Raw genomic sequence first — 23,307 nt, 5'->3', positions numbered from 1 at the left:
GAAAGAAAGATACAGCTAAATTTCTTAAATAAGGAATGATCTAACATAATCATTAAATTTAAACACAGACTGAATCACCACCAGCTGATATGTATATCAGTTTCTACAAAATAATTTCTTCTGCAATGAATAAAATTGGAATAAAGCCTATATGAGTATAGAAAGAAAGATCCAAGTATATAAGATTTTAAGCCATAACCTGAATATCAGAGGAAAAAATAATATTTTGGAGTTTAAATAATCAAAATATAGGGCTGGGATTTAGCTCAGTTGTGCCTCCACCTGCCTCGCAAATGCAAGGTCCCATGTTCGATCCCCTGACACCCACACACACACAAAATCAAAATATATGTAAAATTATCCTGATGAATACAGAAAATAAAGAGTATTCTTTTTTTTTTAAAGGTTAATTGTGGGGAGGGGAGGAGAAGGTGAAGGGAGGGCAGGGACAAGGGGAAAAAATGAGAACCAAGACCTGTCATGTAAAGGTACAAGATCCCAATGATGAATGTAACTGTACTATATACCTAAAGTGTACCAATAAACTCAATGAGGAAAAAACAAAACAAAAAAAGGTTAATTGTGAAATATTTGAGGTCTACAAAAAGTATAAAAAGCATATCTAACACCTCAATTTCAAAATATTACATTAGGTATAATAGAAGTCTTGTATTCCTCTCCCAACTTTATTTCTTTCATCCAACAAAGAGGCAATTATTCTGAATGTTGTTTATAATTCCCATGCACATTTCTGTTCTTTCATAACTCAACTGTGCATAATAGCATTGTCTTGCATATAATTACATTTGTATAGCTGGTATGATATAGTACACGTATAATTTGTTTTTCCTTGAATGTTTCTTTTTTGAGATATATGTCAATATGTGTAAAGGTCTAGCTGATTTGTGTTAATTGCTCTCCAATATTTCATTAAATGCCTGTACCAAAAGTATTTTATTTTCATTTTCCTAAAAGATAATTACCATTTTCTTTGAGGAGAGGGGCTTTACTAACAATGATACATAAACATTCTTGATTACATCTCTTTATGCATATGAGACCCTTGTTATTTTTAACACGGCAGAGTTGCCATTGCTTAGACATGGAGATATGCTCACCTGATAGTATTACGCACTGCCAATGTTTTTCAGAAGCAGCACTGTTACACTCTTCCACTGGCTGTGTACATGTTTCCCGTTTCTTCACAGCCAAGCGATCCATGCTACAAGAGCTTCTACACTAATTATCTAATGTGGTACGATGGTATGTCGTGTTTGGTTTTGTTTGTTTTACAAACATCATTGTTTAAAGTGAATAGGGAGTGACCTAGAAGGGAGACAAGGAGCTAACATTGTGGAAGAAAGAATCCAAAGAATTGGAGTTGTGAGCCGTTGTCATAAAGAAATAGTTTGCTGGGGCTCAGAAATGATACCCAAGGGGCAACCCACTTTCCGGTCCCCCTTCTGTCTCTCTTAGACAGAAGCTTTCCTTCCCTCAGCATATTTTTTCCTACTCTTAACCTCCATTGTTCCTAGAATTCATTCTTCCATTTTAGAGGATATCCAGCAGGTTTGAGAGTTGCATCTCTTCCCCCTAGATCATTTTGGAGGTCTTCCACCAAGATTACTGATCGGAGGTAAGAGTTTTCTTTCATAGGTTCTAACTTTGGTCTTTTTGCTTCATAGATTGTATGTAACTTGTTTCATAGGCTTTTGTTTGTTTCATAGATTTTGGTTTTTGTTTCATATAAATTCTTTCTGGCCTTTGTTTCAGCTTTTTAAAAAAAATGCCTTAATTTTAAGTTGTGTGTTTCAAATGTTTGCAAATTTCTTGTTTTTCTTATGCACTGTGCTTTGTTAAAATTACATTTTATTGTTTTGTATGTGTTGCATTTGCACTTAGTTGCTTTAAAATGCTATACAATGGGTGTCTTATGAAACTGTCTTAGATAAAGACATTTCAGGCTTTTATCTGTCCCTTATAGAATTGTACACAAAGAGTGGTTACTCTGCCAGCTAGTAATTGCTTTTAGGGCAGCTGCCACTTTCAAAGCAGAGGACAGGTTTCTCCAGCTGCCCTCTGGTGAATCCCCAATCCCACTGATACCAATGGCAGGTGGCATGTCAACCAGAAAGGAAATTGGGTTCCTTTCGGAGGCAGATCTCTGAATGCATGGAACTGGTGGAAACTGAGGTGACAACTGAGGGGTCATGGCCAGGGCTACTCTCTGGAGGATACCCAAAGGTCCCTCAAAAGAAACTAGCTCCCAACAGCCCATCTGGGTAATCAGCAGAAAATCTCCACATCTTGTACTATCTGGACTCCTCAGTGAGGTGAAAGGGGAACTCTGTCAGTGATCATCAGATATCCTGTCTCAGAGTGATCTGAAACGATGTGTCAGAGCCCTTTCTTAAGCCTCCATTAAAAGTTGAGCTACAGGTTTGGACTGCTTTTTCTATTAGTAGTAAGACAGACCTGTAGACAAATATCAAAAACAAATCTTTCAAAGATTAAAAACTATCAAACCTTCTCCCTACCTCCTAGGCATGGTCTTCATCATTTATGTGGGTAGGGGAGAAAAATGCGTTTTCTGATAGATTATAAACTTTAGAACATTGACTGTGGACTTATAAAATGCTATATGGTGAAAATTTGTTTGGATGTTATAAAGCTTGAGGGTTTTTTTTCGGCTTTAATTGAGTTTATTGGTACATTTTAGGGATACAGTACTGTTACATTTATTGTTGGGATCTTGTAACTCTACATGACAAGTCTTGATTTTTTATTTGGACTTTCTCTCTGCTACTGAGTTAAAAACTCACTTTAAACTTTTCTCCAACTTGTCAAGAGTTCACTTGAGACTCTCTCTCACAAACTGCTCCTTCCAGAAAGTCAGACTAAGACAACTCACAACAACTGTTTTATCTTACACTAGAGAAAATAGCCATCAGTAACTTATATTTGTGTTTTTACATGCTAACTAGAATATTGGTTAGCGTTTCTCTTACTTTAATATGTGCACATAGGAAATCCATAAGGTGCCTTTACTATGTAGATTGTGGTTGCTAGGAAGAACTAGAGTTTCAGTTTCTGAATGCTTGGTGAATTTAAAATGGACCTTAAAGGAGTAGCCTTGTCTAGCTGCTAACAAAAGTTGCCTAAAAGACTGAATAGACAACAGAAATTTCTCAGAGCTTGCTCTGCCCTAGGCCCAGGGGCAGAATCTCTGACTTAGCATCTCTGGAGATGATCTCTTTTGCAGGAAAAGTGCCCTATTTTCCTCTCTCTCTTTCAAGGAACTAGAAGGCAGTGGTTTGAATTTCTTGGTTTGCTAGCAATACTTCCTTCTCTAAACATGATTGTTATAGCTGAAGTCAATTGTAACTTGTGCTTTGAGAGTACTTACTGGACTAAGGATATGAGTTACCTGAGGAAGATAAGATCAAGTGCTCATAAAGGGTAGAAGGTCCAGTCCAGTTTTATTGTCTGGGTCCCTCTCTAGACAGTAGCTGCCTACCCTGGAGTGGAATAAACCTTGGGAGATGCCATAGGGGGCACAGGAATCAGAGACATATGAGATGCCGTTTTGTTTCTCTTGTTTCAGATTAGGAACTCGGTATCTGAACCTTGCACTCCTTCAGAATGTATTAAGGAACAATTTAGTATTTCTCTACACCCTCAAATGGTGTGCCTACCTCCTAAAGCCAAGTACACAGGAAAGTAGTATGATGCTATCTCACAATTAGAATTATACTGCAAAAGAGAGCAAATGGTCAAAATTATTTTTTATGTTGAGATTTTCTTTACATTAAGAAGTAATTCTTTAAAAAAAGAATTCTAGGGCTGGGGATTTAGCTCAGTGGTTCTGTAGCCTACCTTGCAAGTGCAAGGACCCGAGTTCAATCCTCGGTACCCCCCCAAAAAAATTCTTGCTTGTGTTCAAGTGCAAATGTAAACGAGAGACACTTCATCCTTAAGAAATTCAGTACCTCTAAGCCTGGGCTATTCCTTGGACTTTAGAACCTGAGAACAAAGTTTCTAAGACAACTTTAAACCTTGACCACCAGGTGCTGAGGATGGAGTACCTAGGCCAGCCAAAATTAAAACCTCCATGTGGCTATATCCATCCTTAGCTAAGTTGTTCAGGCCCCTCAGAGACAATATTCCTTGCGGGAAGTAAATGGCAAATATGGGACTATCTGTGTTCATGTGTCTTTTTCTCAGTGATCTAAGACAGATTAAATGAGACCTGATAAAGTTTTTGATAAAGGTTTTTGGCTGAGCCTGATATGTATATTAAGTTCTCTTTAGAGAGCTTACTCAGACCTATGGACTAGATTAGAAAGACGTGATGTTGCTCTTAAATCAAACATTGATTTCTAATGAAAGAGAAGCAGTACTATAAGCTGCTACTACAGGTAGAGATAAATATTAAGATGTTTAAGAAGTTCAAAAGACAGGAACCCAGGGGAATATCTGGAACACGTGCAGGTTCTATAAAAGAACCCTACTGGCCTACCAATCAAATAGGAGATTAAAATAGAAGGCATTTTCAGGCATGTATTCTTAAAGGTCTAAGAGACATGAGAATTAAGTCCTTCAGTTATATTTTAAACCGTCAACTGTTTATGAGAAAGAAATGAGGACATCCCTAGATCCTGATTTGATAAAAGGAAATATTATAGATTTTCCCAAGTCAGTCTTGCAATATGTAGATTGTATAGTGTTATAAGTCCCCTCAGAGCTTTCTAGCCAAGACATCTGTGTTCTGCTGAATTTTTCTAACAGACAGAGGTTATAATGTTTCTAGGTCTAAGGCACAACTTTGCAGCCTTGAGGTAAAATACTTAGGCCTTATTATATCTAAAGGAACCCAAAGACTGGGGGAAGAAAGAATTAAACCAATTCTTTCCTCTCCATAGCTGAAGACCCTAAAACCACTAAGGAGATTTCCAGAAATTACAGGCTTTTGTTGCCTTTAGATAGCAGGATGTAGTGAGATTGTGCCACCCATCTATGATCCTATAGCAAAACCCAAAAGACAGCCATATTTAAACCTGAAAACCTGGTTCCCAGATCGCACACATTCCAGAAGCTCAAACAAGCACTTCTAAGTCCCTGCCTACAGGACACCATTTCACCATTTCACTTTGTATGTTAATAAAAGGTAAGACATGGCTTTGGGAATGTTTCTACAAGATCAGGGAGCTGCTCAATGGCCTGTAGGGTATTCAAGTCATAAATTAGATATTATAGATTCAGAATAATTTATTTAAAAAGAAAAGACCTAAACAATATAGTTAGAACATTTTTGTTCTCTTTCAAGAGTCAAAAAGCAGCCATTCAGGTTCTTTGATTATTGGTTTAATTTTTTCCTTGGCAATGCAACTAGAATTGGTCATAACCTTTGTCTCTAGAGATATGCTTTGCTAAGGATTGTGGATCCATTCTGGAAAAACTCCTGATCTTAAATGTCTTTCTTCACCTGAGATGGTTAAGGTTTAGTTCTTGTGCCATACTTAGAGTCACTCTTCTGTTCCTTCTCCACTGCCTTGCCCCTGAGAAATAACACAGTTCTCAATAATGTCTGGTTCAAGGCACTTCTCTCCTCTGTGGAGGCTGGATTTCAAGACAAAGCTTCCAGAATGGTGAATTTCCCCTCCCTGGAAACCTTCCAGTGTAAAGCTGACCACTTATTTCTGGGCCATATAGAAAACTGGTCTAGGCTTAATCCCAAAACTCTTGAAGAATAAATGTTTTAGTCCAGATTTATCTGTCTTTCATCCCACAGGTGAAATTAGAGAATGAGAAGAACAGCTAACCTGGCTCTGGCCACTTCCTTGCACCTCTAGTCTGCCACCACTGGCACTGGACCAGATAGTCTAAGAGAAACCTTAGATTGGGCACAGAACAAGAGGGAGAGATGGAGATGCCTTCTTCACCTTTGTTTCTTTTCAAAATAAAAAACAGTGATAGGTAGACACCTGCACCACAGCGGGTTGGGGCCTTGGCAGGCCTTCCTCCCTCACTGCCTAGAATTCATACTTAGCTCCAAACAAGGTCACTTTGTCTCTTCTACATACAAACTTGGCCTGAGTGGACCCCCACCAGAGACAGTTAAAATTACTTGTAGTGGTCTGTCCCTTTAGAGAGAACAGTCATATGTGGCTGTCAGCAACCATGAGAAGCCTGTGTAGCTGGGTATTCCAGTTAGGTAAACTGTTAGCTTAGGGCCTATCTTAAAACTGTTTTTGCTTTCAAAGATGTACAAGATTTTTATCCCTTTTGATTCTTTTTTTCTTTTTGTCAGATCATCTTTTTATTGAATATTTTCTTTCTTAGGCTTCTTATTCTTAGCTAGCCAGGCACTCCACAGTACCAGTGTTGATGTCACCAGTGTATGATGTCATGAGGGTGCAGCCCACAGACTGGGTGGTCCCCAGGATCTCTTCAATGGTTCTGGAAAGTTCTCTGGCTAAAGACTGGTGCAGAATCTGTCCGCAATGGTGACAATCTCATCAAAAGTGATATTTCTGGGCCACGGATTTAGCTCAGTGGTTCTACTGCCTGCTTCGCAAGTGTAAGGTCCCGAGTTCAATACCCAGTACCAAAAAAAAAAAAAATATTTCCACTGTATTTAATGTTCTTCTATATATTTCTGTCTCTTGGTGGTTCCTTGAGGGCTTTGATGATCAGGGCAGAAGCAGAAGGCACCTCTTCAGTCTGGACCTGTCTGTTCTGAATGGTCAGTTTCACCGTAATCCTCAGACCTTTCCAGTCTCCAGTTGCCTTGGCGATGTCATCACCCACCTTTTTCAGAGACAAATGCAGGGGATCGATCTTGGGTGCCTGGGTAGATGTTTAGCGCCGACTTTGCCACCAATGCACCTCAGGTACACGACTTTGACCTCTTTGGGGTCGAGCTTGGAAGGCATAGTGGAGGCAGCTGATGTCAGATGAAGCCCGATTTGGGATGACCAAAGAAAGTTGCACCTTTGCTTCCTCCTAGCTGAAAGCTGAAAAAGGCCCTTTTGCTTCTTATTTGATTCTTATTAATTGATCTACAAAGTTCTGACTAATCTTATTTATTGTTATAAACCTAAGAATTACAAAATTTATTATAATTCAACTGGGCCAAATACATCTGAGTGCACTCTGGTTTACAGACAAGTTGTCCCATGTATCTGTCAGCCTGTTCAATTTGCTACAACATGTACAGCTGTTTTGTTTGAGTTTTTTTTTCTTTTGGCATTTTGGATTTTTAAAGATGTTTGCCTATAACTCAGGTTAGCTTACAGATGTCACTAAAGATATGCTTCCTCCAGGTCACCAGATGATCCAAATAATTTCAACTGGTTTTACAAATACAGTACATATTGTTGTCTACATGTAATTCGGAATCTTTCATTACTCAAAATCATGCGTTCATTGTTATGATACAGCTCTCACAGGTCATCGAAAAATTTGTTAAGACAATTAAATAAAGATTCTTAGGCTTAGGAAAACTACTAGACAGGACTTCCTTTGGTAAATGAAGGAGCAGCTGACTGGAAAAAAATTTTCCAGCCTTTGTTCACAAAGGGGACCCCAATAATTTGCATAGCCTTGTGGGAAATACATTGCTAAACATATTATTGTGATATGTATACATTGGTCATGGTTAAATGGCTAAATTTTCTATGGGAAAACAATAAACATTATTGTACAAGTCTTCTAGGTGTACAGCTCTTCTAGGATATTTATGGTAATGATCTTTTTGACTCAGGTATCTGCTTTTCTCTTGTACTCCAGCTACTTGTGTCAAGCCAGCATGAGATAACTATAAATAATAGTTTTCTTAAAAACTTATATGATGTATGTTATATGTGTCACCATACTTAGGGATGCTCAGTCACCAAACAGTCAAAACAACATTACATACTAAAATTTGAGGTTAGACATTATGAACTCCTAAGGAACATTTGTACCCCAATATATGCTCTCCTTAGATGGCATCCTACTAAAGGATAACAAATAAGAGTTTTCTTTATGTCATTTAATGTCTTATGATCAAATGGAGGTGTCTGACTGAAAGATTATTTGATACTAAGATGGACATTGTAAAAAGAAAATGTCATCATGATTGTCATGCTAAAATACTAAGTGTGGCTCTTGATCTTAAGTTTCTATAATATATAACTGTTGCTTGTTAACATTCTGCATGGATTAAACTACTAGAACAACCATGGTTGATATGAAATAACAGTCCCCAGCTGTGCTTTATATTTCAAAGTGCTTAATGTCCAGACAAAATTATAATAATTAAGCTCACTGCTCCTACTGCACTACTAATGTCACTGACCTACTCTTCTGGGTGCTCAACAATTAAAGTTTGGAGACCAAAACTAGAAAGGTAACTGGGCTATGAGGACAGCCAATATTTTGGCCCTGGCCCCTCAATGTCTACAAGATCCAGGACACAAGGAACCTTTTCTACAGGATCCTACATCTTTGTTAAGTCCTAAGCAGGGAGATTGCTAGACACCAGAGAAAAAATATACTGTGTGCCAAAGGAGGGTCACCATGAAGGAAAAGTCTCCCATGCTTTCACTGAAAGCAATATGGTTAAGCAAGGCCGTGACCCAACCTGACACTGACAGAGGAGCTGAGAAGCTCTATGCATGGTTCCAAAATAATGCCTAAAGAGTCTTAGCTGACCTGATAACAAGAGGTTCATTCTGATTGACACAGGTCTCACATTAACTTGTTCTTAAGCACTTGATAGAAAAGAATAACCAAAAGAGGTATAAAATAATGCCACAGTAATAAAGCTAGATATGAAAAGGGGCTCTAGTCACTGACACTTTCTGGCAGTTTCCAGCTATACTGGTAGCTGACCATGGTTATGGATCATTAAGAAAAAAAACTATGGTAAAATCTATAAGAGCTCAGCAGTGTTTTATATTTCTTAGCTAAATTTATTCTTCACATTGTCTCATCTTAGAGCTAAAACTAGACAGACTTATGACAAAGTACGAGACTTATAGATAACCTCTATCAATGAAAGAATCTAAGACCAGCAGGTTCAATCACTATTTCAATTTCTACACAGTGCTGAAATAAAGCATCCATCCACAATTAGTTGAAACTGCAGAACTCACAGATACAAAGGAAAAACTGTAAACAATCATTGACCTCGGTTTGGAGTCAGACTCACTTGTTCATATATATTTGTAACCATATCACCTCGGGCACATGACTGAGTGTATCTGAGGCTCAATTTGCAATCTACAAAATGGTGATACTCTATATACCTTGCAAGGCTATGTTAAAATGTATGTGGATAAAGTAGAGTACTGAATATCTAGCACACAGTTAGTGCTCAACAAGGAACAGCTATTGTGTATAATACAAATAAGCATAGTTCAGATATCACTAGCTTTTGAAAAAAACTATTTAAATATCAATAAAACTCCTGTATAAAGGCTGGCTGAAAGTAATTAAGCTAATTTATTTGTCACATACAAATTTCCAGGGAGATTAGCTTTCATCTCTTTCTCTCAAATGTAATCATTATTCATTTTTCCCAAGAAGAGAATGGCTATAAACTTTAATAGCTAAATACTTGTAGGACAAAAGTAAAAATTGCACATTCAAGAGACGCAGATGAAAACAGCACTGCGATTCCACCTCACCCCAGAAAGAATGGCTACTATCAAGAAAATAACCAATAACAAATGCTGGCAGGCTTGTGGGGAGAAAGGAAGCCTTTTGCCTCGTTGGTGGGAGTGTAGACTGATGCAACCACTGTGGAAATCAATATGGAGATACTTCAAACAACTAGGATTATAAGTCTGATTTGACCTAGCTAATTCCCTGCTGGCTATCTTCCTCAAAGAATTAAAAGAGTCATACCACAGTGAGATATATATATCTATATCTATCTATATATAGATAGATATAGATATATATGCACCCATGTTCATAGCAGCACAATTCGTGACAGCTAAAACTTGGAAGCAACCCAACTGCCCATCAACAGGAGATTGGATAAAGAAAATGTGTTTTGTTTTATTTTATAAAATGGAGTACTATTCAGCCATAAAGAATGAGAAACTAGAAATATTTATAGCTAAATGGATGCAAATTGAGGAGATAACTCAAGTGAAATAAATAGGTCACAAATATGTAAATACCAAATAGTTTCTCTAGTGTGAGAAAATGAAAGTGTAAATAAGGACTAAAAGGTATAATAGGTAATGTGAAATAGGAAGAAAAGGTGCAAAGGGGAAAGGGAAGTAGGATGGGGAGGGGAAAAGACAGAAGATCATGGAATTTATATGAGAAAAAGGAAAAATGGAAACCAAATCTTTGTGGATAGGGAGGGAGGGGTTGAAGGGAGGGCAGGGGAATGGGGAAAAATAAAAACCAAGATGGATTATGTAAAGGTGAAAATTTCCAATGATGAATGTCATATTATATACCTTAAATGTACCAATAAAATTAATTTTAAAAAAAGCAAAAATTGTGTAAAATAGAAATCCCCAACAACATTGCCTGCTTAAAAAGCTCAATCCAAGAGATAAACAAAATAATATCATTTTTTCATCAATTGCTAATGTTATAAATAATAGCAAATCAAAAGTTTTAAAATACAGTTACAGAATTTTGTTTTCACTAATTAAAGGGGTAAATCTGAAGTAAAATTAAGTAAAAGTGTCTTAGGGGATCACTTCAGGTTAAAAATTAATCAGATAGGAGCAACTCTCTTTTTTAATTCATTAAGCTTATTGATACATTTTAGTTATACAATATGATGATATTCATCATTGGGAATTTGTACCTTTACATGATAGATCTTAGTTCTTATTTTTTCCCCATTCCCTGCCCTCCCTTCCACTCATCCACCCCTCCCTATTTACAAACACTTTGTTTCCACTTTTTACTTTACTCATATTTATTCCTTTCCCTTCTCTTATCCCTCCCACTTCCCTTCCCCTTTGGGCCTTATCATCCTATTTCATATTATCTATTGTGGAAATTAAGACATACCTCATAAAAAAGGATTAGAGGTCCCATTTGACCCAGCTGTTCCCCTGCTGGGTATCTTCCCAAAAGAATTAAAAGTATCACACCACAGTGATATATGCTCACCCATGTTTATAGCGGCACAGTTTGTAATGGCTAAAACTTGGAAAGAGCCCAATTGTCCAACAACTGGTGACTGGATAAAGATGAGTGTTTTTTTAAAAAAATAAAATAGAGTACTACTCAGCCATAAAGAATGAACAATTAGAGTCATTCATAGGAAAATGGATGCACATTGAGGCCAAACTCTTAAGTGAAAAAAATAGGACACACATGTGTAAATACTGAATAGTTTCTATGGTGTGAGAATCTGAAAGTGTAAAATAAGGATCAAAATGTATAATAGATAATATGAAATAGGAAGATAAGGAGCAACTCCATTATATCAGAATGTTCTGGAAAGGAATAGGCCTTTCGTTCCCAAACACAATGCCTGGCATGCATACATATGTTTACTTAATGAAACTGCAAGTTTTTCACATAATGCTACACATGCTATAGATACTCAGAGAAAAAGCAAAAGTCTACTAAAGAAATATTTCTGCAAGGATTGGGGATTGGAGATCTTCATATGACAATTACTAAGCCATTAGAAGGATGTTGTGGATTCTCTGGCTTCACATCCCAAGATTGGCTCTGATTTGGGAACTGGAAGACAGAGATGAGAAAAGACCACATGAAGCTAGCTGGAAGTTTCACAAAGGAAACAGATGACATGAGGCTCAGCATGAGTTTCACTGAACTATAAGACGCTTTTCAAAGAATCACACTGTGTAAAATCCGTTGGCCTTGCAAAAGCATTTGAAGCAACCCTGCTGAATGGAGGAAGTGCCTTTATATAAGGTATGTTCCTCTTAAAGGAGAAGATGATGACAGGACACACGAATTTTGTCGACAAGATACAGTAGTTTTTACTCTCCTGTCCTTTTAGATAATAGAATTGCTTTATGCCGGGTAAGTTCCTATTAATGAAGAGAATGGCTTTGGAGCAATTTGAGTTTAGTGGACAAAATACAAAGCTTTCACTGCCCAGGGATATCTGGGTGAAAAAAGATGGCAATTTTCTGGGAACAGTCAGAGAGAATTTGTACTGAGAGCACTTTCAGTTGGAAGTGTACGTTTAGTGGGAGCTAAGTGGGTGCAATCAATGAAGCCCCACAGTGGGCGGGTACCAGGTCTGATTTATCTCTCTCCTTTTCTTTCTCCAAGGTGTGTAGATGACTTCCTGTTCACACAGTCTCCTTGGCTGCAACTTGATGTGGAACTCAGAACTCAATATGAAGTTTTTCCTACATAGCATCAAATGTCTAAGTTGAATTCTAGATAAACCTCACAATTTAGCTAGTACTTGGTGCTAATGATCCCATCAACAAAACCATCTCTTCACAAACATAAGCTTCCTAAAATGTTTCAAATGATGGAGAGGTCTCCCTGAATGCTGGAGCTGAAATTAAATACTGAATAAACAAGGGAGATACCTTCAGGGACTGCAGAGAGTCAGAGTTGGTATCACAGTAGAGGATGATGTTGTTGGCCATGCTGAAGCTTTCCCTCACACCAAGGTGGTAAAACAGGGAGGGCTGGCGGAAGGCGTCGCTCATCTCCACCACAGCAATATCTGCAGCAGAAAACAAAGTCCCCAAAAGATGACACCTATGTCGCACTCAATAAGCTCATTTGGATTTCAATAACTTAGACTCGAAAAAGAAATAAAGAAATGAGAGGGATTTTCCCCTTTATTTACCCAGAGAATTTTGAGTTTGTAGTTTTACCGGAAGTGGTTTTATAAAGTTCAGCAAACCTTCATTTTTTTTTTAAACAAGAAGGAAATCATATAATTACTGCAAACTAAGGAGAGCCTGCAACAGTGAAAGCAGGAGCTAAGGTTCTTTATTAAATTCCATTGTTAAAACAAGTTAACTAAGGCAATGGGAGGAGTAGGAGATATAAAAGGAGGAGTCAGACGGGGTAGAGGGAGGAGTGGGTTGGTTTCTTGGTGCCTGCTGTAGGGGAGGGTCATTGGCCGGGTCCAGCTGATCTGAAGAGCTAAGAGGGAGGGGGTTGGTGGTGAGGGACGGCAGGCTAGCAGAAGTGTGGGAGGAGGCGATAGAAGAGATAGTCTCTGGGCAGTGGAACAAAGAGAGGGCTGTTTGCTAAGATAAGAAAGACCCTGGACATATGGAATCTCCGACCGTCTTCCTTGACGCTCACAAAAGGTCCCTAATTAGACCCAGTTCAAGGGAGCCATTAGGTAGCCAGACATTTTGATTGTCTAATTGATATTGGGGCTAAATTTCAGTGGATAAGTGAATTAGCCACTAGGGTTTTAGGTCAAGGCCCTCCAAATTCCTGAGTAAGCATCCCAAAGGAGAGTCTAAAGGGTATGGAAGAGCCAGAGCCAATGACCACCAGGACAGGAGGTTATCAGAAGTCCAGAGATCTCCGAGAGTTCTGACAGGACCCCCTCTTTTTCTAGACCCGGTCTAGAAAGCTGAAACTCGGTCTCTTGTGAAGGAGTCCCCTGAACAAGATAGGAGTTTATGGGGAGCTAAGTCCCGGACTTAGCTCAGTTGAGTCCCGGACTCAACTTGGCAAACCCAGTTTGCCAAAACTGAGTGACAGAGGGCCTGGGTCCTGGCCTTGTCCCGGACATGGTCCTTGTGGGCGGTCTGGAACTCTGGGATGTCCCGCTAACCGAAAGACGTCTCAGAAGGGGAACTTACCCAATATCTGGTGAAGGCCTGAAGATAGGTGGATTGTTGTTGGCTGTGAGAACGGCGCCAACGAAGGTGGTCATGGATGTTGGGTGGGGGCTGAGTTGGAGCGTCTTAGTATCTGGGTTTCGGGTCCCCAGGTATTTTAACCTGTGGGCCTGGCAATCCAGATCCCACTTCTGACACCAATGAAAGGGAATAGTGAGAGCAGAGACAGAGAAGAGGAAGAAGAAGAGAGGAAGAGAAGAAAAGAACAAAGAAAGGAAGGTCCTTTTATTGGTTTTGGGCTGGGCTATTGCTTATTCATGAGGAGTGGGCTACTTTTAACCTATCACAGGCCAGGTTGTCTTTTATGGGTTCAGCCCTGCAGAAACAGGTTTCAACTTCTCTGTCTCGCTGTGGCCTTGGTGGGAGGGAAACTAAAGATAAGGGCATGAGGTCATTTTAGGAGCCAAGAAGTACCATGAGAGTGCAGCCTGTGCTGGCAGCATCAGAGAATACTTTAACATGATCAATTCCCTAACAGTTTCATAAAAAAAAAAAAAAATCAGGAGCATCTCTAAGAGATGCTCAATTAATTAATTAAAATGTGAAATCCCTTTCTCATTAAAAAGTACTGCAAAATGGCCAGGGGCATATTTCAATGGTAGATCACATGCTTAGCATGTGTAAAGCACTAGGTTCCATTCTAGCACTGAAAAAAGAAAACAAGAAGAGATGCAAACTAAAAATATAAGGACACTTCTATAACATGAATAACAATATACATTTCAAATAAGTGCCACTTTTTTTTTAGGTATGACCATAAAAATAAGGAACAAAAGTCTGTCAGCTATTCCTACTGTTACATGATGGCTTTCTGAAAAACCCCAATCAATACAGTAATATTTTTAGAAAGTAAAGAGTATAATTGTAGACAATAAAATACACAGTAATCATTATTTGTAGGTGTTACAGGTGTCCAAAATATGCAACAGAATTAACTGAATAAACATTAGAATAATACAACTTAGTGAGGTATCAAGATGCAATATTAATATGAAAACCAAGAATTTAGGTGGGGTGCAGTGGCTCATTCCTGTAATCCCAGCCACTGAAGGGTAGAGGGGAGGATCCTGATCTCAAGGCCAGCCTGGGCAACTTAGCAAGATCCATCTCAAAAAAAACCAAACCAAAACAAAACAAAAAAACCTTTTGTTTATAATTACAATAAACATTTGGAAAATATAAATATAAATGCAATAGGACTGGGGATTTAGCTCAGTGGTTCCACCGCCTGCCTTGAAAGCACAAGGTCCCCAGTTTGATCCCCAGTGCCCAAATAAAAGCAATAAACAATCAGACTGCTAACACAAACAGGCAAATGCACAAAAGTTTAAAATGTTAAATAAACATAAAAATTAATCTCACTTCTAAAAAATGCATATTAAGTAACTATATTAAGTGCTAATTTCTTTGCGTAAAAAGTGGACAGAGATATTTTTAAATAGGGAAACATAAAAGATAAAGTTAAATAAAAATTAAAATAGCATATACATTAAAATATGTTGTATATAAACCGGGCATGGTGGCACATGCCTGTAATCCCAGCACTCAGGAGGCTGAAGCAAGCGGATCTCTGAGTTCAAGACCAGCCTGGGCTACATAGTGAGTTACAGGTCAGTCTCAACCTCCTACTGAGACCCTGTCTCAAAAAACAAAAACAAACAAAAAAATATGTTTAAAATAGCATATACATTAAAATATGTTGTATATAAACCGGGCATGGTGGCACATGCCTGTAATCCCAGCACTCAGGAGGCTGAAGCAAGCGGATCTCTGAGTTCAAGACCAGCCTGGGCTACATAGTGAGTTACAGGTCAGTCTCAACCTCCTACTGAGACCCTGTCTCAAAAAACAAAAACAAACAAAAAAATATGTTTTGTAACACACCCAAAAAGAAGGGCCCTCAACTCTTGCCTCTAAACATCTATGTTCCCTGGCATAGAAAACCATTTCAAGGCAAGTCAGTGACACAGACAAATTTACTAAGTGGAATCAAAAATTGTAATCTTGGCTAACTTTTTGTCCTGAGGCTGCAGTTTTCTTAAAAGTACAATTTTAAAATCACAATTTCCCTTGTCTCCTTTCTACCTATTTTTATTGCTTCTATCCTACCTCACTTTCATAATTAAGAAACCTAAATATAAAAAGTACCCATATGACTGAATTTAAAACAAAGGTGCAGCACAAAAAAAGTAGACTCTTACAAAGGTATGTGATGCAGAATCTAACTGATCTAATAAATATGAAACTATAATTCACATTCAATAAGAGAGAAATAATTCCAGTGCAATAAAGGTGAAGGATTTATTGATGTTATGAAAGGAAAAGACAGGTCAAAGGAGCTTCAAAAGTTTGACCCCAGCCCTCCCCAAGGCTAAAAATGACTTAAGGACTCTTAATATAAGTAAGACATTTTTGGGGGGTCCTTACCATTTCTACACCAAAATTCCACACACGAAACAAATGAGTCACCGCATCCCACCCACACAGCCATCTGCCTCCAGCCCCCACACTGCTTCCGCCTCCCCCATTGCCAGCACTGAACAGTCAATCACAAAGCTTTAAAATCCAGGAACAGTGGAGAGGGGCTGGAAGAAACCAAACGAAATGGTGGCTGACGGAAAATAAGATGCAAGGAAAAACACCAGCTAAGTTAAGGTAGTGACAGGGAGGGGTGGTATTTCCCAAGAACTGACTCAATGGGTCTGGATACTAGAACAAAATCAAAAGCTGCAGAAGGTTATCAGACCAAGAGAGAAACTAGACATTTAAAATGGATGGTACAAGCAAAATAAGGTATAGTCATTTATATCTGAATATCAAGGGAGGAAGAGATCCATTTCTGAATGCTATATAGATCATTAAAAAGTACTCATTGGTCCAATTTAAAAATACAGTAATACAGTATATGGTAACAAAGAAAAAGCCTGACTTTTTTCTATTTAAATTCAGATGACTGATTTGTTCTAAGACACTTGTATTCTTTTTTAAATTTAGCCTTTAATTCCCTTAGAGAAAAATTCACTCTTTGTCTCTGGCAAACAGTTCAAAGGGTTTTGAAAAGTGCATATCTAACCACTCAAGGCACGATCCAGGATAGTCCCTTCACTCCAAAAATTACTCTAATGCTTTCCTTTTGTAATTAGTGCCCCTCCAATCCTTAGCAACCAATCTATTTATGATCTCTATAAATTTGCCTTTTTCAGAATGCTAAATAAAGGGAATCACACAACATTTGGCTTCTTTCACAAGCAAAATACATGTGAGATTCATCCAGTGGATGTCCATTCACAAGTTGAAGCATATTTCAGCAGTCTTGAAGTTAGGAAAGTTTGAATAAAATTGCTATTCATACAAGTCTCTGCACAGACATTTGCTTTCATTTGTCTTGACTAAATAACCGAGGAATGGGGTTATTGGAGTGTAAGTATGCTTGACTCCACAAGAAAAAAAAAATCAAACTCTCCCAAAGTAAGCATACCATTTTACAATTCCACCAACAATGGAGAGAGGTTCAGTTGCCCAATATCCTTGTCAACATTTAGTACTGCCAGTTTTTGTTTTAAAGCCAGTCTAATAGGTATGTTGTATTATCTCATCATAGCGTTAATATTTTCCTAATCTAAAAAGGCTGAACATTTTTTCATGCTTATTTGCTGTTCTTCTTCTTTGGTGAGCTGTTCTATTTTGAGTTTATTTTCTTATAGTTGAGGTTTACATGTTCTTTATTATTTTCTGGACATTGTTCCTCTGTGAGATATGTGACTTGCATATGCTTTCTCCTAGTTTGTGACTTGTCGTTTCTTTCTCTCAATAATGTCTTTAGAAGTATAGTTTTTAGTAAATTTAACTCCAGATGCTTGATTTTTTTTTCTCTTATAGATTGTGCTTAAGGTATGGTTGTCAACAAAGTCTGCTTATCCTGAGGTCACAAAAGTTTTTTCCTCTGTTTTCGTTAGGTCTATGACCCACTTTTGGTGAATGTTTGTATATGGTATGAAGCATGGATCAAGGTTCACATTTGTTATAAAGATTCTCTTATATCCACTGAATTGCCTTGGCATCTTTGTCATTTGCATTAATTGGCTACATTGGGGGGGGTCTATTTCTGCATTCCCTGTCTTATTCCCATTGATCTATGAGTCTACCTTTGGCCACTGCAAAATTATTTTGACTGCTGGAGCTTTATGCTAGGTACTGAAATTAAGCAGGCCAAGTCTTACAACCCTACTGTGCTTTAAAAATTGTTTTGGCGATTTTAGTTGTTGTGTTAACCCTCCATCACTACATCATCACTCAGAAAAAAATGGCTGAGATAAATCAACTTATAAGGGGGAAAGGTTTATTTTGGCTGGTGGTTTCAGAAGTTTCCATAAATGGTTACTTGGCTCTGTTGCTTATGGGCCTACGGCAAGGCAGCATATCATGGCAGGAAGCACATGGCAGAACAGCCAGGAAGCAGGGGAGGGGGTGGGACAGGGTCCCAATATCTCAAGGGCACACTTCCAGCCTTACTTCCTTATACTAGGGCCCATCTCCTAAAGTTTGTCACCTTTCAGTGATGTCACAGGCTGGCAACCACGCCTTCCATATGAGTCTTTGTGGGGACATTCAAGATCTGAACTATATCAGTTGTCATTTTTGTTTTCCTGTGTAAGTTTTAGAATCAGCTGGTAGTTAATGACTATGTATTAGTTGATAGCTACCAAAAAAATCCTTCTGGGATTTCCACTGAGATTATGTTGAGTTTATAGATCACTTTGGAAGGAACTAACATCTTAACAATATTGAGTCTTTCAATCTATAACATATCTTTTTGTTTAGGTCTTCTCTGATTTATTCCACTGGTATTTTGTAATTTCCAACGCACACATCCCTGCACATAGTTTGTTAAACTTATACATAAATGATTTACATTTTTGGTATGATTATAAATAGTACTTTTTAAAACTTCTGATCCCAATTATTCATTGCTAGTTTATAAAAATACAGTATCTATTTATTTTGCAATATTGAGGATTTGACCCAGGGCCTTCACCCTTAGCTACATTTCAAGGTTTATGTATTTATTTTGTTTTCAGACAGGGTCTTGCTAAGTTGCTAAATTGCCCAGGCTGGGTTCAAACTCTCAATCCACTTGCCTAAACCTCCCAAAGTGCTGAGATTACAGACATGCACTACCACCCCCAGCTATTAATTTTTGTATATGGACTATTTCTGATATGTTCTTTGAAATTTTCTACATGGGCAGTCATGTCACCTACTACAAAAAGTGATTTTACCTGGGGGACTCAGTGATAGGAAAACTCCGTCTCAGATATAAACAAACAAACAAATCAATAAATGACTATAACTCAGTGTGATTGAACCCTAGGTTCAATCATCTATAGTGAGGAGAAAAATGAGGCTGAGAGCCACTGCATCTGCAAAAGAAGAAAGGAGAGAACACTGGAGGAGAAAGGAAGAAGAGGGAGAGGGAGAAGAGAAACGGGGACATAAGAAGAGCAAAACCAAGAAGGGCGTTAGAACTAAAGCCCCACTGCCCAGGCTCCAGCTCATGACACTGAAGCATTGGAGAATGAAAGGGGGAAATCCCACATGCTTATAGGCAGTCCCCAGCCCTAGATCCAAAGCTCCGGTGGAGATGCAGTTGAGAAAAGCACAGCACACAAATGATAGGAAAAGCTGGAAAGGAAACCAGCTCTTCCCAGAGGAGTGAGTGACAAATATGCAAATGGAGGGCAAGCTGTCTTTTTTGGGCTTCCAAAGCGTGCACACTAATGAAGTTTCTGGATGGATAACCTCTGAGTTTTGGCTTTTCTAATTTAAATGCAGAATAAAAACAGTAATAAATTGTCCAGCAATAATAGTGATGGCACAAAACTGTCATAGAATTACTTGTATGCCAGGCACAGAAAACTCTCAATGGACACAGTAATATGGGGTGATTATAAGAAATGATCATAGAAGGTCCTTTAAGCAATTTACTATGAAAATGTTAATATATAACTCAATGTCTCCTGATGACTTGTATGAATAATTTCTCATAGTGATGCTGCTGAAGTCAAATTTATGCAGACATATAAAGACAACATAAAGATTTTGACTTAATTCTATAATCACTGCATGGATTCATCATGATCATGAGTTTTAAAAAGGAATATGATTTGGGAAGATGATAGAACAAACAGACTAGAAACTGCAGAATCATTCAAAAGTCATACAGAACACAGACACGTGAAGGAAAACCAGCAGCCACAAGAGGAGGAACTTTTTTTCCCGTATGGATAGGACACATTGAACACTGTGTGTGTGAGCTGTAATTTTGAATCTCAGTGGGATGATCAAGAATCAGATAAAATGATTTAGGAGTCATATGGATGATAGCTGAAGAGACTATTAAGCTGAGACTGTTAAGTCAGAACACAGAGAAATGAGAAGGTTTCTAGGACTCAGGAATTCCCCTGCTCATTAAACACCCAACAGAAACACAGAGACATGTTCCCCTAAAGACATGGAATAAATGTGAATAGTAACACTATTTCTAAACCATCAACAGTAGAAGAAATAAAAATGTGTGCCATTTAAAGACAGTGGATGCCGTACAGCAACAAGAATGACAGATCTGCAACAACATGAACGAGTCTCATAGACACATTGACAGAATCCAGATACCGAGCATAGGTACTGCATGCTTCTGTAATATTCAAAGTCACAATGGGGGAACACTATGAGGAGGGAAGCAGAGACTAAAAGGGGGCCTTCTGAGTACTGGCAAAGTTCTGCTTCTCGATCTAGGTGCTCTTTAGTTATGTGAGGTCATTTTGTCAAGAATTTTGCCCAGTATGTTGAAAGAGTTTCCTGTGGCCATTGTAACGAATCACCAAAAACTTGATGCCTTAAACAATAGAAATGAATTTTCTGTTCTGAAAGCTAGAAATCCGAAGTCAAGATGTAATCAGGGCCATGCTACCTCCAGAAGATCTAGAAGATTCTGATGAGTTTCAGTATTCCGTGGTTTGTGGTGTGTGGACATCTAGTATCAAACTGTCCATGGACTCTCTTTTAAGGACATTTGGGATGTCATGTAGGGTCCATGCAAACAATCCAGCATTATCTCATCTCCAGATCCTTAACTAGGTCACATGTACAAACACCCTTTTCCGAAAAGGTAGCATTCACAGGTTCCTTGCATCTTGACACAGATAATACAGAGAAAGAGTTGTGAGGCACAATTTTCAATCTGCTGTAAAGATTACAATGAAGCCATAAGATGAAGAAAGTGAGTACAACAGAATGAAAGGTGCCGAACAAGATGAAGAAATCTAAGTAATGAATACAATTCTCCAAAGACCCACAAGGAACAGAAGAGGATTACCACTTTGTTAGGGTCATTGGTAGGGATCTACGTTTAGTAAGAAAACCAACAGATCAGACAATACTGTAAAGGTATAGGTATTATTCAGGTTTAGAATAATATAGTAGAAGGATTCAGATTTTAAGGGGGAGGAACTAATTAATAGAGACAACCTGTCTTCTCAGATGAGATGGAGAGGTTGGAACCCATGTGGAAAAGTCAACCTTAAAAATAAGGGAGGGAAATTTTAAGAGCAGTAAAGGAAGTACTTGAAAGGAAAGACCAGGAAATAATGAGATGTAAGGAAAATACTGGGATCCTTCACTTTAGCTGGTGATCGATTTTGGACAGAGAGCTGGGGTGTTGGCAGCTATATAACAGAAAGCCCACTCAGCGGGAGCAAGTCTGTCCTGTGGGCCTCATTGAAACACAGCTGGAGGTAGCAGTACCTCACTTAGGTGCATAGTGACCTCAGTTTATTTTATTTTCAACTACAAGGAATTTATGTTAGTGTTTCTGTCACTTGTGATCATAGTAATGCCATCGTAGCAACAGAAGCAAGATCTGAACCCAGAACCTGGTAAGACCCTAATCCTATTTTTTCCTCAACACCATCAGCCCACAAGAAGGCTACGAAAAAGAACATATGATGAAAAGTGGGAAGATACAAACTGATTTAATTTTTTATTGCTGTCTAGTGGCCGTAGGCAAAAGTCTTAACCAGATATTAAAATCTCAATCTTACAAGTATTCTTGGTCAAGGTCGATAGGGCTAAGAAAGAATCCTTCCTTCCTATCAGAGGTGAATTTCAAGCACACGGCATTTTTGATGGTGGCTTAGTTAGGTGTTAAACAGCCCTATAAATGCTGTGCCAAAGTTCTATCTTCAGGGTAATCCTTCATAACTACTCAAGGAAAGTCAATATGTCACAATTTATATTTTCTAGTGCAGAGTAAGTACTTTATGAAGTAATATTTTCTCAGTTACAGGTAAGCAGTCCCCTGCATTATTATGCTTATTTAAGACATACAGATAGGTCCTACACCAGATCATATTATTGTCTAAGTTAAAACTAAGTCTGGTTTATAACTTAGGATTTTTTTCTTCCAGTTCCAGGTATCAAGCTCAGGACCTTGAACTTGAAAGGCAGGCAGGGCATCACTGAGCTAAATCCCCAGCGCAATATATCTTAAGAATTTAGTCTTTAATTTATGGTAATAACCATACATGATCAATGATCTATATAAGAAACATATACACCAAAATTAACTCTAAAGTTTATTGGTATAGGAGCTGTTGAAGCAAGCAAGGCTCTAAAAGTTTATTATGTGATAGTCATGCTGTACTTTATAAGAAGAAATGGGATATGAAATGTATCTGATAGTTTAAAAAACAGGTCTGTATCACCACTGCAAAACTATTTTTCTTCTTGAAATTTTTCTATTTCCTAAAGTAGGATGGATTTGAGTCCAACTCATAAATTTAGGTCTTTTAAAACTCATTTTATGCAATAAATTTCAGTCCTTAAGTAATCAATCCATTTTCATTAGATACCAAAAGAGCTATTCATCAACATTTCAACAGGCTTTTTAAGAGTTTACTATAATTTGTATTGTGGTTGAAGTGCATTTGGTCTCTCATTTAATTTTATTTTTTCATTTTTGTTCTCTTGTTTAATTTTAATGAAATCATCAAAGTTTCTGCCTTTGTTTATGCTTCAGCAAAGTAGTCCTTTGTAACTCTAAAAAGCTTACACAAGTATCTTCCCTCCAAACCAAAGCCAAAATCTGGCCTCAATTGACATTTGCTTCAGTTGCATAAGGTTACAGGAGTTGGTCTGGGATAATTTGGGGAGAAAATCTGATTGCTTCTCACTCTGGATCCTGAGTGACACATTACTCTGCAATTGCTCTACACCATTTACAACTTGACTCAGAGATGGCACCAAGTGGCCGCAGAGAACATTCCCAGTATCAGTGTTCTCCAGCAAGAATGGGCTGTCACAATCTCATTCATGTTTGAGGCTGCTTAGATCAAAAGATATTTTTCTCACTCTAGCTAGGGAAATTTCTGATTTAGGTATATTGTGTCTACATAAACATTAATACAGTAGGCAATATAAT

General features: G+C 38.1%; 1 protein-coding gene across 1 annotated transcript in view; it reads right to left on the bottom strand.

Moving 5' to 3' along the window:
- The window catches only part of Map3k5 (mitogen-activated protein kinase kinase kinase 5), a 219,957-nt gene that overhangs the window by 134,991 nt on the left and 61,659 nt on the right, over positions 1-23,307 (bottom strand). Inside the window, exon 3 of the mRNA XM_010626667.2 lies at positions 12,546-12,685. Within this exon, the coding sequence (XP_010624969.2) occupies positions 12,546-12,685 (140 nt within the window). The remainder of the gene's footprint in view (positions 1-12,545; positions 12,686-23,307) is intronic.

This window comes from Fukomys damarensis, unplaced genomic scaffold (assembly GCF_012274545.1).
Source record: "Fukomys damarensis isolate Sample0158 unplaced genomic scaffold, DMR_v1.0_HiC HiC_scaffold_14, whole genome shotgun sequence".
Classification (NCBI taxonomy): Eukaryota; Metazoa; Chordata; class Mammalia; order Rodentia; family Bathyergidae; genus Fukomys; species Fukomys damarensis.
The sequence above is the reverse complement of the archived record's forward strand: the minus strand, read 5'-3'. Positions and strand labels throughout refer to the sequence as shown.